The sequence below is a fragment of the Gossypium hirsutum genome, chromosome A11 (assembly GCF_007990345.1).
Source record: "Gossypium hirsutum isolate 1008001.06 chromosome A11, Gossypium_hirsutum_v2.1, whole genome shotgun sequence".
In the NCBI taxonomy this organism is placed as follows: domain Eukaryota; kingdom Viridiplantae; phylum Streptophyta; class Magnoliopsida; order Malvales; family Malvaceae; genus Gossypium; species Gossypium hirsutum.
In genome coordinates this window covers 110,143,152-110,162,790 of record NC_053434.1, presented here as the reverse complement: position 1 = coordinate 110,162,790, position 19,639 = coordinate 110,143,152, and the positions used below count along the sequence as shown (strand labels likewise).

The following is a 19,639-nucleotide window of genomic DNA, read 5'->3' as shown; positions in this document are numbered from 1 at the left end:
GAGAACTAAGAGAATTGAGAGTTTAGAGAGAATAGAGAGAGCTGAATTTGAGTGAAAATAATGAAAAATGACCTAATATTTATGAAAAAAAAAATTACCATTGGCCCTTTTAAATAATTTTACCGTTGCCAATATTTTAAAGGTCTTTGGCGAAAATAACCGTTAGAAAAAAGCGCGTCCAGCTCTCTAAAAACGTCCTATTTTCTTAATTAAAAAAAACGCTTAAAAAGCCAATTAAAAAAAAACGACATATAAACCTAATGCAGCTGTTAACAAAAGCTGTTAATCACTTCTTCCTTATACTTTTGACAACATCTACTAGGCTTATAAAAATCAATTTTAATTTAAAAGCAAAAAAAAAAATTAGTTCTCATTATTTATGTTATTATTTAAACTCTTGACTGAATTGATATCACGAATCAATTGGATACCAATTCGATTAGAAAATTACAAGAATTCTCTTCCGTAATTAAAATAAGTAATATTATTCGAGGGTGTTTTAATCTTTTCATTTTAAAAAACGAATAAAAATATGCATATATTGAGATTAAAACTCACACTAATTACATTAGTAAAATGTTTAATTTACCACTCAATTAAAGTTTTATTTTAATATTTTTATACATTTTAATTTTATTATGTACACTTTATTATTTCCATCAGTTGCATATATATATTAATAATGTATTTGATTGAGTCGGTGTCAATACCATAATAAACAATTTAATCTATTTTTTAATTTTAATGACATATATATTCATATGTTATAATTAATTAGTTTGAAACCATGATATTTTTAAACACATTTGTATTTTGAATTTGTGATTTCCACACGGATATACATGTGATAAGATTTCTATGTTAATAATGTTGTTGATTAAAATAATGTCACAAATTAACTTAACATCAACTTAAGATTGATGATAACACCATGATAAATAATTGTGTTTATCTAGTAATCTTAATATGAGATATTCATGTGTTTAAATATCTTTTTGCTAAAAAATTTAAATCTATTTTTTATTTTAGTATCGTACAAATTTAATGTATTATTATTAATTAGTTTCAACTCATGCATTTTATTATTATTTTAATATATTATTTATTTATTGAATTCAGAATATTAAGCGGCAACAAAGAGTGACATTTGAATTTAATGCTGATAATAAACAAATTTGACCTTAGGAGATTCCGATATTTCTACTGCAAACCCCCTTCGTGATTTTGAAATTAGATCTGCTTACACGGGTGAATGAACTAACTCACCTATTACTTCTGCCTTCCACCATTCAATTTATAACAAAATAACAACACAACTCCTTAAACCACTTCGGCAAAATCAAATTACATGAATTCCTTGACATTTCATTTCTTGCCTCGGGAAACTACTACAACATGCACAACAAATCATTGACAGGAAATTTTCTAGATATTCTAGCACTAATTCAATGCAAATTTGATTGTTTTATTTCCAGGAAATAATAAACAAAAATATTCAACTTCATGACAACAGTTCTATGACTATGTCTTGTACCCCCACAATTTAAATATAACAGCTTTCGACATCATATACCTTTTCTTTTGGTCCAAGAAAGTACTTGGTGTTGTTCTGGCTGATTGTCACTCGGAGTTGCAAACTGCTCCGCCACTTGCATGTCCGTCCTACAGCTTTTATCTGATGTATGGAAAATGCATGCACGTCTAACATTAACCACCATCCTCTCGACAGAGTAGAGAATGCCCCTGGTTTGAAAACCAGTTGTCTTTCCAAATATACAAGGATCCACATCCACAGACACTTCTGATCATGATAGGCAACCTCAGAAAAATATGTCCTTAGCACTTGGCAAAAAGCATGAGATTTTCATTGGAGGACCAACCTGCAAGCCCAACAATATAAGAGGATGCAGTTCAAACTATTTCAAAAAAAAAAAAAAAACTCGAATATGTTTGAAGTAAAAGCTTTCTGATTCAATGCTAAATTGGCAGAAATATTGAGGGAAGAATTAAAATAATCAGATGAATCCTCTCCAACAGATAACCAACCTCCCTTTTTCTTTCAGGAACAGAACAAATCCAAGGGAATACAAGTTTCCCTACTTTTATCGCAAGAAAATATATTCCCCAAAGAATAACTTCAGAGGCAAAAACCTCGTTGCCAAATTTTTTTGAAGTTCTCTACAATATATATTTATATGTATTTGAATACTAAATAAAGATAAATTGGCCCCCTCAAAGATATGTTTATATGTAGTGAACTACTATAGATTGGGAAAAAAAGAGGTTAAAATTGCATTTTTATTTTTTACTTTTCCATTTTTCTTACCATCATTATTCTTAAACTTTACAAATTAATTAATTAGTTTATAAGTTACAAACTTACAATAGTGTGAACTTCAACTAACCCTTCAAAATACGATTATTTGTTTACAAGACTTTTAACTAAGGGTATTGAAAGTCACATATTCTTTGTCCCCCTATATTTGTCCCCCTATATTTGTTAACTTTTATTTTCACCTCCAAATTCGTAGCTTTTACTAGAACATATACATACTAGTTTTTCGATTCTTTTATGTTTTATATGGTAATCCCCTACCTTTGTATAGTTTTAAATCTCCAATGGATAATCTCTTTAATTTCTATGATATAAACATATATACTAGTTTTTCATCTCCAAATTCGTAGCTTTTACTAGAACATATACATACTAGTTTTTCGATTCTTTTATGTTTTATATGGTAATCCCCTACCTTTGTATAGTTTTAAATCTCCAATGGATAATCTCTTTAATTTCTATGATATAAACATATATACTAATCTGTTCAAATTTGATACATCTTAGCTAAAAGAAACTTGAAAGAAATTATTAAATGAAGATAGCAAAAATAGTATATATTATAATATTATACACATGCATATATATGAGCTCATGAATTTACATTTTTCATGGGAATGAATTTTTTTTGAGCAATTTAATCTTGTAATTGGCCCCTTAAGACTAAATGTCAAGATCCACCACTGAATAACTTCACATATATGTGTTATTCTTTTAAAAGAAAATGCAGATAACTTAAAACATGAATAAGTTGTCACTCACCTGGCCCCAGAAGTCAACAATAATCACTTGCCTTGAATCATTCTATAATTAAGTACCAAGTCCTCAGGTCTCTTCCATATGTAAGTCCGCACAGTGGCTAAGCTCATCTCCGGAGACAGTACCTGGAAGAATAGCAGCACATCAAATGACAGGTATTATAGTATGATTGAACAAGAACTAAACCACTTGGTCTAAAACTGCAAAGTTAGATTTATTAGCAGTACAAATGACCAGCATATAATGATTGAACTTGAACTGTACACCTTGGTATAAAACTATTTTACTATGTATATTATAGTAAGATTTATTTTAGTACCATAAAACAATGAAAAAATCACAGCTTCAACAAAGAGATCTTAGGCCCTTAACCAATCGCATAATAACATTTAACATAGGATTGACTTGCCTGATTATTGCATAAAATCTCAATAGAAGGCCGAAGCTTTTGCCAAGGCTTCAATCCAGACCGAAGAGATCCCTCTCCACTTGCTGAATGTTGCGGTTGTGCTCCAAGTCCAGCAGCATATGTCCCATCGGTATTTAAACTATCAATTGGTTTGTCAAGCACCAGCTTTTCTATGACATAATTAACAACCTAGATACAAAACAATGGAGCGAATGTACTTATTTAAAGAAAACCAAAAAAATATTTATCTACGAAAAAATTTATAACCAGCTTCCCATTAATATCAAGGTTAGTGTCCTTGAAAAAGATACTACATAAATCATCTTTAAATATGCCACCCACGAGCATCTCATGCGAGAATTAGTAACCTGAGAAGAAAAGAAGTCAAACAAACCACAAAGGCATCTCCCTCTAATATAGGTAGCAATAGCATGGCACTTTAAAAAAAAGCTAATTCAAAAGATTATTTGTTCCAATTTGTTCCTATGTTGTTTTGCAACAACAAAGTTAAAGGTTCTGTCAATGCATATGTATCTTGAAATACATTTTCAGTAACCTAACTTTGCTTCTTTACCCCTCAAGCAGTTCATGCTATAAATTGGGAAATAGATGCTAGACTATTAACCTAAGTGTTCTAAATATGTATACTAAAAACATATGCCTGTATAAATAAATGTCATGCAAAAGAAGTTGCCTTTTGCAAGTACTATAATGTATACCTTATGCATTCTCAATATGCGAGGAGCACTTAACTTTCCTTGTGTCAGTATCTGAACAGCTGAACCTTCACATGGATAAAGATAGAAGCTGAACCTGCAAAAAAGAAATATAAAAACTTCACCATAGGAGATGGAAAAAATGATGAAATGACTCTAATTAACACCAGACAAGTAGAATAAATGATTATCCATGGTTCTGACTGTAGTGAAGCAGCATAAAGGAAGTACATCTTTTTCTAAATAAAGAGAAATACAGATACTCACAAGAAATAAATATCAAAAAATTAAGGACTGAAGGCACAACAAAATAAAAGGCACGGCAAACTACTCTACTTAAACAGCAGTTCATTACATTCATACCCTTGTAGTAAGCATATTGACAAAGGGGTTTACCAATAAGCACTTTCAAATATTAAAAATTCCATGCAAATTTGTTTCCTAAAGTTAACTAAGTTGAAGGAAAGCTTAATGAGGTCACAGAAGTTACTTGGTGTTTTCTCTAGGTGGTAGCCGATTATTTAATACACAATCCAAAACCCACGAAGGGAAGTCCTTCTCATCCTCAGTTGCATCCAATTCAGTAATTTTCTTTCTCCAAGGACCTCCTTGGGAACCCTCGGTAATAACTGAGGGAGGGGAAACAGTAGAAAACTCGAAAGGAGGATAGACCAATGAGTCATTTTCAGCATTTCCATCTACCTCAATCCTTGAATGAGCAGAACTTCTGGCAGTCATATCTTTTCCTGATACAACATCTCCATTAGCAGAAGCCTGGAAGTCATGTCTTTGCCTTCTTTTGGCCAACCAATGAACCAAAAGACCTTTAAGGGTTTCACGAGCTAGATTAACCTGCCAAAGGCAAGTCAAAACCGGATGCATATGATAATCACAAAGAATCCTTCAAAGATTTTTCATAGAAATCATATCTTAAGATGCCCACAATAAAAAGAAAGTTTTATTACCTTATCATCCTCAGGCTTGCCAGTTATGTTCAGATCTACAGAATACATCTCTGCAGTAAAGCATTGGGGCGTGTCTAAATGAACAGACAAGCATCCAAGCCGGGTATCCGCAGTGAACCATGCAGGAATGCTTACCTAGAATGGTTTTAAGCAAAGATCCAAAGTAAATTTCATAAACAAGATATATTATATTCAAACTTACATAATTTCAAATAAATAGTTGTCGCACCATCTCAAAAAGCTGTTCCTTTTTCTCGTCAAATGAAACCTGGACATTGAAATTTGAGAATGGATAAATAGATACAGCAAAAACATAACCCTGAATATACAAGTGTGTCTATTTGTTAACCAGTACATGAAAAGCAAAGTGCAAACCACTTCTACTCAAGGGGAGAAAAAAGAAAAATGGTGTGAGAGAATCTTGTTCACCTGTCCATAATCCACAATCACAACACCCCTGGTTATCTCCCAGAGCTTTACTGAACCAGCAGCATCCTGTTAAAGAATCATAAAAACCATACACTTGAAACGCAATATCCCAAAATAAAATCTTCTAATAAAAGTCAACCAATTTTACCTTTGTCAATACATGCCTTCTGTTATTTAAAATTTCATGCTGAACAATTGCTGGAGTTCCAGGAATGGTAAAGATTGGTTCTTTATAAACAGGGGCCTATTAATAACCGACAACAGCACATCAGTGAAGGGAAGGGTATAGAAGATAAACAATTTCCAGACATAGCCAAACTTCAAAGAGATATCCATAACAAAGTGTACATCATAAATAAAAAGAAAATGTAATATTTCATTTTTCTTGGGGTTGGATGAGCAAGGAACAATGAAAGAAATTATTAACAACCTGATGAGTAGCACCAAATTCAGAACATTTCAAGTATATGAAGAAAATAAGTGTTACAGTGCAGATTTTATGTATTAATAATACAAGATGCAAATTAATAAAGAGAAAACAAGGATCTATCAGGTGATTTTCTGTAAGCAAAAACTGTACATACATGAATAAATATATACACAAATGATACTTACTGGGGTAGACCCTTCTAATGAAACTCTTGCCCTCGAAAAAGACAAGTTTCCAGCCAAAAATGAACCACCTCTTTGGAAGACATTCTGAGGAGTCCGTCCCTCAGCAGGCCACCTACAAACTGAAGAATCTGTAGTTGCAACCCATATACTATCATCATGCAATGCCAACTGCAAAATTGGTTGTTCCTTGGTGCAAAGCAAAAGACTCTCTCTTGTTGTCAAGTCTGTCAGATATAACTGATGCATGCAGAAAAAGTTTAACACAAGCTGAGAGTTAAAAGCACTTACCAATGAGGCCCTATCAATTAGTATTACACAGAAGAAATCAATTATAGACACCAATACAATTAGATCTGCTCTTCATAGACAAACTTGGGATTTGCGATCCCAAGTAAGATCAGTTCAGGATCATGGGATCCTTTTCTATCAGATAGGAAGGGGATATCAGAAGCAAGCAACAGACAAATATGTTAAGAATTGTCAAGATTACATGCTGAGAAAAATTGGAGATATGGACTTGTCAGATTTCAGTTTCCTAATTAAGGAATATTTGAGTGTATCAAATAGGATTCTGTAAATATTTTATCCCTAACTTTAAGGCTGTTTTTAGGTACAGCATCCCTAGAATTAGTATGTTTCCTAGTGTAAAGTTTCCTAAGGTAGGCTCACTATGTCTATAAATATTTATGTAATTTCTTGTGAAAAATATAATTGAAATAGCCTATTTTTAACATGGTATCAGAGCTTTTTTAGCCCGATTTCTGGGATTTTTTTCTTTGTCTGGCGATTTTTTTCCTAATTCCAACCAGCCCTCAAGCCTGTAAAATTTGTTCAAACGAAATATGACTAAAACTGTCAAGATCAGTAACACTGGGGATGTCTCAGAAGTTTTTGTGAACAACTCAAACCCAACAAGTGAGTTTCAGAACATCCAAGTAGCCTACAGGCTAAATGGGAAAAATTACCTGAAGTGGTCTCAACTGGTTCGTACGTTCTTGAAGGGAAGAGGAAAACTGAGTCACTTACTCGAAACTGGACCTAAAAAAGGAGATCCTAAGTTTGATGCTTGGGATGAACAAGACTCTATGGTAATGTCTTGGTTATGAAACTCTATGATGCCAGAAATCAGTGATACATGCATGTTTCTTAACACATCCAAAGAAATATGGGAAGCTGTGAAACAGACTTATTCTAAAGTTCAAGATGCTGCTCAAATCTATGAAATCAAGACTAAGGTTTCATCTACCAAGCAAGGAAGTCGATCAATCACGGAGTATTCCAATCTGTTGCAAAGTTTATGGCAAGAGATGGATTATTACCAGTGCATTCAGATGAAGTGCAGTGAAGATGCAACACTCTTAAAAAGGTTCGTTGAAAAGGATCGAATTTATGATTTTCTTGCTGGACTAAACGTTGAGTTTGATGCAGTAAGAGTTCAAGTACTTGGAAAAGAGGAACTACCATCACTAAATGAGACAATTGCAATTGTTCGTGCTGAGGAAGGAAGAAGAGGAGTTATGGTTGAGAACAGTCAAGTGGATAGTTCAGCCTTGGTTACAAAAGCTGTAAGTGAGAGGAGATTTGGCCTAGAGCAGCCAAATAGTGAAGATAATAGACAGACAGAACGTACAAAGCCTATTAACAGGGATTCCGTATGGTGCACCTACTGTAAAAAGGCCCGTCACACTAAAGAAAAATGCTGGAAACTCCATGGGAAGCCACAAACAACAAATAAAAATTTTTCAGAAAAAGGTGGACAACCAAAGGGACAAGGACAAGCATATACAGCAAGACAGCTGGATGGAAAAAATAATTCTCAGGAATCACCTGTTGAATTCAATAAAGAAGAAATTGAGAAGTTAAAAAATTTGCTGGGATCATTGAAAAAAACTTCTTCAACAGGTACTTGTAGTTTGGCTTTTTCAGGTATATCCTCTTCTCAAGATTCTAAAGTCTCAGATATAGTCACCAAAAGTTCTTGGGTCATTGACTCAGAAGCTACGGACCACATGACCTACTCCTCACAAAAATTTGTTTCATATACACCTTGCCCTAGTAGTAGAAAAATAATAGTAGCCGATGGTTCTGTGATCACAGTGGCTGGTCAGGGTGATATTGTTATAAACAAAACCCTTACTCTTAAAAATGCCCTTCATGTTCCAAAACTATTTACCAATCTTTTATCCATTCAAAGAATTACCAAAGACTCTAACTGTAAAGTGGTTTTCTATCACAATCGATGTCTTTTTCAGGAACAGAATACAAGGAGGATGATTAGACATGCTAAGGAAGTAAATGGCCTATACTATCTTGAAGAATCCAGTGGAGAAGTTAGTGCTCTGAATTCCTCACCTTCATCTTTCATATCCGAATCTATTAAAACCAATCAAGACCAAATTTGGCTCTATCACCTTCGCCTTGGTCATCCATCGTTTAGAGTCCTTAAAATTATGTTTCCTTCATTGTTCAAAGGATTGGCTGTTGAAAAATTTCATTGTGATATCTGTGAACTTGCAAAACATAAACGTACCTCTTTTCCAGTAAGCAATAAAAGAACTTTCACTCCTTTTACTCTTATTCATAGTAATGTTTGGGGGCCATCCACTATTTCAAATATTTCTGGGGCTCGGTGATTTGTATCCTTTATTGATGATTGTACTCGTGTGTCTTGGATATTTCTTCTGTCTTTCCAACCTTTTACAACATGATCAAAACACAATTTGGAGCTGAAATAAAAAGGTTTAGGTCAGACAATGCCAAGGATTATTTCAATCAATTTCTCTCAACATATTTCCAGGAAAGAGGCATTATACATGAGTCATCTTGCGTTAATACACCCCAACAAAATGGTATTGCCGAAAGAAAGAATGGTCACATTTTAGCTATTACAAGAGCCCTTTTGTTCCAAAAGAATGTCCCTAAACAATATTGGGGGGAGGCTGTTTTAACTGCTACTCATTTGATAAATAGATTGCCTACAAAAGTCCTTGAATCTCAAAGTCCTATGCAAATTCTAGCAAAATTATTTCCTGATTTCAATACTTCAAGTAACCTTACTCCCAAAATATTTGGCTGTGTTGCTTTTGTACATGTTCATTCTCAAAATAGAGGAAAATTTGATCCACGAGCTATCAAGTGTGTCTTTCTTGGTTATTCTTCCACTCAAAAGGGGTACAAATGCTATCATCCAGCCACAAAAATTTTTTTTGTAACAGCAGATGTTACTTTTGCAGAACAAGCGAATTTCTTTACTCATCCTTATCTTCAGGGGGAGATATTATTCACAGAAGATAAGGACAAAGAATTCTTTCTTCTTGACATTCCAGCTCCTGTCCAGCAACAAAACACCCACATTCCAGCTTCTGTCCAGCAGCAAAACACTCACATTCCAGCTCCTGTCCAGCAACCAAACACTCCCACTCAGTCCTTGCCTACTAACCAACCTGCCCGACTTGAAACAGTGGCCCCTATACAACCTGAAACAAAGCCTAATACACCCAAATCACCCAAAGGAATTCAAGACACTACTCGTCCTTTACTGGTTTACTCAAGGAAGAAGGCACCAGTGCAAGTTCAATCATCTTCTTCTCCTATACGACCTAAGGTAATTGCTGAACCTACTTTGAATTCTAATACTGCAAATTTAGATGATTTTCTCATTGCTATTAGAAAGGGGACTAGAACCTGTACAAAACATCCCTTGTACCTATTCATGTCTTACAAAAACTTGTCCCATAACCACAAAACCTTTCTTACCAGCCTAAATTCTATCTCCATTCCCAAAACTGTATCCGAGGCATTAGAAGATGAGAATTGGAAAAATGCCATGAAAGTTGAAATGGAAGCTCTTGAAAAAAATAAGACATGGGACTTAGTGCAATTACCGAGAGGAAAGAAACAAGTGGGATGTCCTTGGGTGTACACAGTGAAATATAAGTCAGACGGTTCTTTGGAGAGGTACAAAGCAAGATTGGTTGCTAAAGGGTACACTCAAATGTATGGAATAGACTACCTTGAGACATTTGCCCCTGTAGCAAAGATGAACACTGTAAGAGTGTTGTTGTCACTAACTGCCAACCGAGGCTGGAAATTACAGCAATTTGACATCAAAAATGCCTTTTTACACGGTGATCTTGAGGAGGAAGTCTATATGGATGTTCCTCCAGGATTCGGTCCAAATACAGGACAGGTAGTTTGCAGACTAAAAAAGGCTTTGTACGGACTAAAACAGTCCCCGAGGGCTTGGTTTGGAAGATTTACCAAAGTAATGCTCAAGTTGGGGTATAAACAGAGTCAAGGAGATCACACTCTATTTGTAAAACACTCATCTTCAGGGGGAGTGACTGCTTTATTAGTTTATGTTGATGACATTATAGTGACTGGTGATGATCTAGAAGGAATGGAGAATTTAAAGAAATGCCTAGTAAAAGAATTTGAAGTCAAAGAGCTCGGTAAGTTAAAATATTTCCTTGGTATTGAAGTGGCACACTCTCGGGAAGGAATATTCATATCTCAGCAAAAATACATAGTTGATTTGTTGACAGAGACGGGCAAGTTGGGCTGTAAACCAGCAGAGACACCCATAAAGGTGAACCACAGACTTGGAAATGCACTAGAAGATGCAGCAGTTAATAAAAGGTCATATCAAAGACTTGTGGGGAAGCTCATTTACTTGTCTCATACCAGACCAGATTGCCTATGCAGTAGGTGTTGTAAGTCAGTTTATGCACAATCCCAAAGAATCACATCTTAGAGCCGTATATAAGATTCTACAGTACTTAAAGGGCACACCAGGCAAAGGAATCCTATTTAAAAAGGGGCAGAATTTAACCCTTGAAGCCTATACTGATGCAAATTATGCAGATCTATGGTTGATAGAAGATCAACCTCAGGCTATTGTACTTTCCTAGGAGGCAACCTTATGACTTGGAGGAGTAAAAAACAAAATGTTGTGGCTAGATCTAGTGCAGAAGCTGAATTTAGGGCGATGGCTCTTGGAATTTGTGAGTTGTTATGGCTAAAAATTATTTTGGAAGATTTGAAGATCAAGTGGGAAGGTCCAATGAAGTCGTATTGCGATAATAAGTCTGCTATCAATATTGCACATAATCCAGTTCAACATGATCGAACGAAGCACGTTGAGGTTGACAGACATTTTATAAAGGAAAAACTGGACAGTGGCTTAATTTGCACTCCATTTGTGTCCACTGATGGTCAACTAGCAGACATACTTACCAAAGGATTGTCTGGGAAGTTGTTTCAGAAATTAGTAAGCAAGCTGAGAATGGATGATATCCACTTCCCAGCTTGAGGGGGAGTGTCAGATTTCAGTTTCCTAATTAAGGAATATTTGAGTGTATCAAATAGGATTCTTTAAATATTTTATCCCTAACTTTAAGGCTGTTTTTAGGTACAGCATCCTTAGAATTAGTATGTTTCCTAGTGTAAAGTTTCCTAAGTTAGGCTCACTATGTCTATAAATATTTATGTGATTTCTTGTGAAAAATATAATTGAAATAGCCTGTTTTTAACAGGACTTTATTTGATGTTAGAAACATTCAGAAATTTATTTACTCTACAATACAAATTATCAAGCCTTCACATTAAGTTTAATTGAATTGAAGTTGCAGGGTTTTAATTCAAGCCTTCACATTAAGTTTAATTGAATTGAAGTTGCAGGGTTTTAATTCATTCTCATTTTCCTTCATTTTAATATGCCAAACATATAATGCTTGTTTCAAAACCTACTGAAAATTGAGGAATTTGACACTAGGAATCATATTTACTCAAGTTTGTTGTATGTTTATAGGTTTCTATTCATTATTAATGGATTGAATCAAGTCATTTTAGGAAGTTTCCTACTTTTGGATCTGATAACTTTGTGGGAATATAATATTATTACCAGAACTCAGAAAATGAGCAAGACCTATTTCAGTTAGACAACAGATTTACAAAAAACTTCAGCAACTGTTGTCCCAACCCTTCTCCAGTTGCAAAGTTTAAGGAATTATAGGTATGAAGCCTAGATCACCTATTCTTCTTCTTTAATCTCTAATCTCTGGCAATGGCTTCAATTTCAAATCAACCTTAAACCCTTCAAACAAACCTTGACCTCACTTGCATGAATTCATTATCAAATTAAACCTGTAACCTTAGATTACCATTCATGAGTACTGTTAAGGTATCAGCACAGCCCAGGATTACTTTCAAAATCCTTCATTAATCACATCCAAGCCCAACCCACACAAAAATTAAACTACCTAGTTATTCTTGTAATTTCCTATACTTAATTGTCCTAGATCAGCAATAAATTTCTAGTTCAATTCTACATCAAAACATTTGGAAAAATTGATAAAGATGCTGGTTAAAATGATTTGGTATGGTGTGTACTTACAGAAAGATCTCTACCACCACTATAAACATGACTAAATGTTGGGGTGCTTGCAAGTGCCCAAACAGAATCTGTGTGCACAGCATATGAATGCACACAACGCTGTTGACCAAGGTCCCACAGCCTGCAAAATAAAATTAAGACCATTTAAAGGAAAGGTCTTAGATTCTTTACAGTTGAAAATTGCATCTGGTAATACAACCGCGAAACCTATGCACAGATTATGTACCTGATCATAGAATCCGAGGACCCTGACAAACAATATCTGAAAGAAAACGGTGACTGTGAAAACTTCACTCATAAAATAAGCAGTGGAAAATGAACAAGAATTCAGTAGCAGTCAAGCAAGGGAAGAACTCATCAACAATTAACCAACCTATTTATCTCACTGACACAGAAGAGTGCAGCAGTTGCAAGATAAAAAAATCAGGTAAAAAATATGCATCTTATAATGCATATAAAGCTCCATAACAGTAACACCTACAACTAACATCAGGATAATACTAATTTTCACTTAGAATAAAGACTACAGAGCAGAACTCATTGTACTAGCCTGCCAGTAGAATCCAGAAGCAAAGCCCTAATGTTATCTGCATGCCCTCTTAATTTCATATTCTTTGAACCAGTTCTTGGATCCCAAACTCGCACAACCTATATGGAAATGAGGCAGGAAATATAAATAGCTACTGAAATTGTTAAAAGATTAGATGACCAACAGAGGTAATGATAAGATCATCTATGGGAAGATGTTGTGGGGGAAAAGAAAAACTTATTATCAGAAAATTTGAATAAACTAAGAAGCAAAAACTACCTTCTCAGTTCCACCAGAGACAAGAAGGGAGCTGCTATCATTCATTGCCAATGCATAGACCGATTCTTTGTGACCTTTGACAGCAATGGGGACATATCCATGACCCTGAGTTGTGTGCGTCCTAATGCTGTTACTTGAGCTAATTGTTCTCGGACTTGATATCGGTAATAAATTTGCCGAACCATTCATACTGTTGGAACAATCATCTTCCACTACATCACTGGATTTAGAGACTGGAGTTACTGCAGCTTCTATATCCCACACAAAAACTTCCCCTCCAAGACCCCCAGAGGCAACCACATTGGTCTAAAATGCACAACACTAAAATTGAATTAGAAAGTGACCTCAATATTAATAACCACCATACCTTATATGACGCATATGCTACCTAAGTAAGCATGAAACCTAAATTGCAATCTAGCACAGCAGGAACATTTCACACATGCAGCTAATTAAATCAACTGAAAATTTTGACACAGAAATTACATTTTTTTCAGCTGCGGCTAGACATGTAACATAGTCAGAGTGTTGACGGAAAGTCCTGGTGCAAGTTCCTTCAGACAAGCAATTCCACGTCTGGTATTTCTCAAAGAACAAGCACATGTCAATACTTAACCAACATAGACAATAAGACACTAATAACACATTAATTAACAAAAAAACCTTCAATGTAGTGTCTGAAGAGCATGAAACAAGTGTACTATCACCAGCAATAACAGTATCATTTACCTGCACAACAAGAAAATCACCTAATTCTCAATCATAACTTAAATAGTTACAGATATATCATATATTATATATGTAAAATATTTTGATGGTGAATTCCACAAACTGGGAAAAAGAACAGATAACAGGTTTTAAGCATTCAAACTAAATATTGATATAAATGAAGTGCAAAGGACAATTCTTGCTCTAGATTTGCTTTTTGAGAGCCGGTTGCTTGGTTGGTTACTAAGCAATGATTCTTATTTGATATCACATCAGGGATATGTCATTCTAGTGGACCAAATTAGAAAATAAATTAAAATTCCACACCCTCCAAGCCACAAAATAACAACAAAAGATATAGGCTAAAGTATGAAGGTCATGCTCATTGTGAAAGTAAATTATCATGGATAGTAAGAAGGTACCCAATCAACATGCGACTCAAATGTAGCAGAGCATGTGGCAGCATTTTCACCAAGTGCCCATCTCTTAAGTGTGCCATCACGGCTACCAGTGAAAAGATAGTTGCACCCATACAAGGCTGATGACTTTAGCACAGCCAAACAATTTATGCCTGCACAATGCTGCAAAACAACATATCAAAGTAGAGAAACATCAATGCCTAGTGTCTATACTCAAAATTAAATTATAAAAGGCTCAACCAGAATATAAGATAATGACAATTTTTATAATACAAAGCAAAGGATTAGCAGAATTATCCAATTTGATTGGGAACATGGTCCTAAATAAATGAAGGATGAGTGAATAATACAATGAATTAACACAAGCCATCATTTTCATTTAAGTTAAGTATACCATAAGTCCTAAGGATAAAAGGTGTTAAATAATGAAACTGGCACAACATTATCTTGGAGAAGGAAGTTAAGAATTGCCAACCAAGATAGATTTCAAATATGCCAAGTTTATCAATTTCGCAAATATATAACAATCATTCTCCCTGAACCTAATGAAGTAATATATATAACATGTAGCATGGTGCTACAAATCTACACAAGGATACAGCTAAAAAAGAAAATATGCTCAAATCGTTATTATGTGAGTCATTCACCAATTGGAGTACCCCCATATAAGAATACATATAAAAACAAAAACAAGCTTCTAGAATTTTTATTTTAGTTAAAAAATAAACCAAAGATGCAGAAACAACAACAATCTAAAATGTGGCATTACAATGAAAAATACAGATACGCAAATTTCAATCCTAATGAAATCTGAACATGCAAACAGACTGACAAATATATATCAAGGAAGATGTCTTGTTCACTTGAAAGAGGAAAACAAGAAATTAAAAAAAGAATTAAAAGAACATAAGCCACTTCACCTTTGTGTCGGCGGTATCATTCAGTACATATGTCAACCTTTTTTCTTTCCGTGGGCGGTTAGAATTGGTATTGTTCCCCCCACTGCCCACTCGGTGCATTGCAGTGACCCCTAAATAACCAGTTAAATGAAAATTAAAAGCCACATCAAAAAAAAAAAATTAAAATTAAAAGCTTTACCACCCCTATACCTCAGTGCTTCTATACACTTAAATACAACCGCAGCATACTAAGTTAAAATAACCTGCATTCTGCAAATATCACTTAAAAAAGGACAGAACTACTAGTATGCATCAGAGCCAAAATGGACCAGACCTATCTACTTTGAACAGATAATTAGAATTTTAAATATATATATATAAAAAGAAATCCTTGTACATAATTCTACGGAAAACAGATACAATCAACGAACAAAACTATCATTAAAGCCAAACTCCCATTCAAATAAAATCAATAAAAAGATAGTGGCCTTCAACAATGACTACAATAGCAACATTGCAATTAAATTAGATTTCTTTTTCATCTTAATTAAACACATAATATCTAAAATATTGATGAAATCGAAAATGCAAATCGTAATTCTCCAAAACTACAAAACTAGTAAATTAATCTTATAAAAAAACAATGAGTTAATATATGTTCAAACACATTTGCCGCAAAAATATAGTCCAACTCTTGAAGTCCACTAAATAAAGACACAATAAATCAAAACATATGATCGCCGAAAGGTATAAGTCGACGATCACAGAGATATTAAAGAAAAAAAAAGGAGAAATGAAATGGAGAATGGGTTTGAACTTACCGGGACAGTTGTGACCAAAAAAGAAGGAACAGTGATGGAAATGAATTGTTGTAGAGAACGGTGAAATCAAACCCTAGAAATTTGATCCAAATTTTTGTTTTAATTTGTATTTTCTTCGATATTGAAAAGAGGGAAGAAAATGAAGATATAGATATCTGGAGGAAGAAACGGTCATTAATAATAAAATAAACAAACAAACATATAAAAAACTCTTTTCGGGAAATAGATGAACAGGAAAGTGAAAACCGGAAAGTCAAGACATGGGGAGTAAGAGAAATTGGGAGAAATCGGTCTTGTAAAAAAAACCGGGACCACGACGTCGTTTGAATAATAGGTTGGGGACTATAATGCGAGGACTTTGGAAATGATTTTTCTAAACTACACAGTACGTTACCTTAAAATAGCATCATTATTATTTTAGTCATTTTAAAAAAAATTGTTAATTTAGTCATTACTGTCCAAAATGGTCAATGATCGTTAAATTCTTGAGAGATTGCTAATTGGACCTGCAAAAAAAGAAAAAATTATTTTTTAGTCCCTTTAAAAAATTTAAAGTGACTAAAATAGGAGCGATGCTATTTTAAGATGAACTCCAGTATAGTTTACCCTTTTATTTATTATTTGACAAAGATTTTATATTTTTTTATTGGATAAACTCTACTATTAGTCCATGTATTTTGTGAAAGTTATGGATTTAATCCCTATACTTTAATTTAGTCATTTTTAGTTTTTATACTTTTTAAATTTTAAAATTTCAGTCCTTAACAAACAATACTAGTTAAATTCATTAAGTTAAGTTCTGTTATTTTCAAAATATAAAGCACCAAATATATTACTCACTAAAAATCCAATTAATAGATTAATGATTATTATTTATGACAAAGTGAAATTTCATAATTTGAAAAGTATAGGGACTTAGAAAAATCCAATTGTAGAATATGGACCAAATTTATAATTATACACATCGTACAATACTAGTAATTGAATTTATCCAAACATATTTAACTGCTACTATTTTAGTCAGGATAAAAATTTTAAATTTCAAAAAGTATAGGGACTAAAAGTGACCAATTCAAAAAGTATATGATTAAAATTAATCAAATTAAAGTACAATATAACACCATTTACCCAAGTAAACTCGAGCAACGAATGTTACATTAATCACGAAACACTCTTTTACATTATCAAATATTTGTAGTTCGGACTTTTATTAATGAATTCAAGTCTCATTACACTTTTGAGGACATAATTAGACTATTAATAATAATTAATTTCATATAAAGTTTGTTTCAGGGCTCATTTAATTCAAATAAAAAAAATTTCAGTTGCAGGTCTGTATGTCTCGAGACCAAGACCAAATTGTCTTGAGACATTGCTTCGACACTATAGAAATTTAGCTTCAAAGTTTTTCTATCTCACGAGGTAGACACCAACATGGCAACCTTTCGAGGTGTAACATCAGCACCTGGTGAGGCTAAACATCAGTCCCTCGCAAGGAAGACATGTGAACACACCTCATGAGGGACACACGAGCACGTATGATGATATTTGAGTGTGAATCCTATCAAAATGACACGTATAGGATACGTGTCGAACCTAAAGAGGGTACGTGTCGTCCTGAGTTATATGCATGGTACCTAGATACCTCTCTAGCATGTTACATTAAGGGAACCGTGTCTTATAAAAAAAAAGAACCACTCCCAAATAGGGGGACAAAAAACAAATCTCAACAGTTCTCAATTAGTCCAAACATTAACCAAAACTCATGAACTATATAATACCATATATACTTCATCCAAAACACAATTAACTCAAGATTCCAGCATCTAGGCACTCACTTACTTACTCTAGTGTTTCACCTATGTACATGTCATTTACTTAGATCAAAATAAAAGAGATTTCATACTTTTCTCCAAGCGCTTGAGATGTGATGAGATGTGAAGAGTTTGATCCTTGACAAATCCTCACTCCACATCTTTACCTACGCATTAAAAATAAAGCGATAAGCTTGTGAAAACTTAGTAAGTACAACTAGAGTTAAACTTGCCTTTTTAATTAAATAGATGTAACAAAGTACAATAACATTATATTCAACACACTCAAAACATAATAGCATTAAAACTTACATACTATAACTTAATCATTATAATTCCATTCATTATCATTTCCTCAATAACTCAAGATCTTGTCATATTGATTACGCTTTAATTTATCTTTTAATATTTAACAGAGACCCAATGTAGACTTAATAGAACATGTAGGATATACAGAAATAATATAGAGATGTATAAAAGTGCAATAACAAAACAGAGTTGCACCGAAGTGCAAAATCAGAACAGAATAATAGCAAAGTGCTTAATAATAGCAAAGTGGCACCAAAGTTCAATAACAGAACGAAGAGCGCTCTAAATACTTTCTAATGGCATGCCAACTAAATCCTATTAATTTATATATTGTCTACATGGGCAACTATAACATAATCAACTTAATTTTACATTTTAGAACACAATTTACATACTTTTTAATTCTTTACAATTTAACCCTCATCATAAAAATTCAATTGTAACACCCCCAACCCTTATTTGTCGCCAGAACAGGGTTACGGAGTATTATTAGATTTTTCAGAACGATTACAATATTAAACAATTCAATAAGCATACACATCATAAATTAATCATATTGTCCCTTTTTAGGCCTTCGAGACCCTAAATACGAATTAAAAACAAATTGAGACTAATTCGGGTTCTCTGAGAATTTTTCGTAAAATTTCAAAATTTTTCCTAGGTACAGGGCACACACGCTCGTGTGGCCAAGGGACACGCCCATGTGACCTTATGACATGCATGTGCTTCAAGCTATGTCCAAACCCGTGTAACTTTCTAACTACATTAAATGGTCAAGTCACACGCCCGTGTGTTAGGCCGTGTGACCAATTTATTTTTTGAAAATTAGGTGTAGTTTTCACACGGCCTGGCCACATGCCAGTTTGCTAAGCCGTGTTCCTTACACGGCTGAGATATACGCCCGTGTCTCTGCCCATGTGGTAATACCTAAGCATTCTATTTTGAAAATATTTAAATTGCATGGGACACACTGCCAAACCACACGCCCATGTGATAGCCGTATGTCTCACACGGTCTAGTCACATGCCCACGTGCCAGGCCGTGTGGACTCAAAATGAGCCTTAAACATCAAGTTTACCAACCCTGCAATCTTGAACAACAAGCAATTCAAAAATCTATCGTTAACCAATCCAAAATACAATTATATACATCTAAAACATGTCAAAATAATCAATCTAATGAATTAACCAATATACCTTATAAACACTTCAAAAATATTACAAAACAATCCATCATTTA

The 19,639-nt window shown here is 34.0% G+C and overlaps 1 protein-coding gene across 1 annotated transcript; it reads right to left on the bottom strand.

Annotated features, from left to right (window-relative positions):
• Nucleotides 1-1,444: 1,444 nt before the first annotated feature.
• Nucleotides 1,445-16,316, bottom strand: LOC107888639 (WD repeat-containing protein 48 homolog). Its single transcript, XM_041081710.1, has 19 exons — nt 16,278-16,316; nt 15,478-15,587; nt 14,561-14,719; nt 14,094-14,159; nt 13,917-14,006; nt 13,431-13,736; nt 13,173-13,270; nt 12,849-12,884; nt 12,623-12,743; nt 6,229-6,465; nt 5,762-5,857; nt 5,614-5,679; nt 5,414-5,452; nt 5,185-5,319; nt 4,710-5,071; nt 4,223-4,316; nt 3,504-3,692; nt 3,098-3,219; nt 1,445-1,880 (listed from the first exon to the last, which is right to left on the bottom strand). The coding sequence occupies exons 2-18, from the start codon at nt 15,574-15,576 to the stop codon at nt 3,121-3,123; spliced, it is 2,292 nt and encodes a 763-aa protein (XP_040937644.1). The 5' UTR covers nt 15,577-15,587; nt 16,278-16,316; the 3' UTR covers nt 1,445-1,880; nt 3,098-3,120.
• Nucleotides 16,317-19,639: the final 3,323 nt, after the last annotated feature.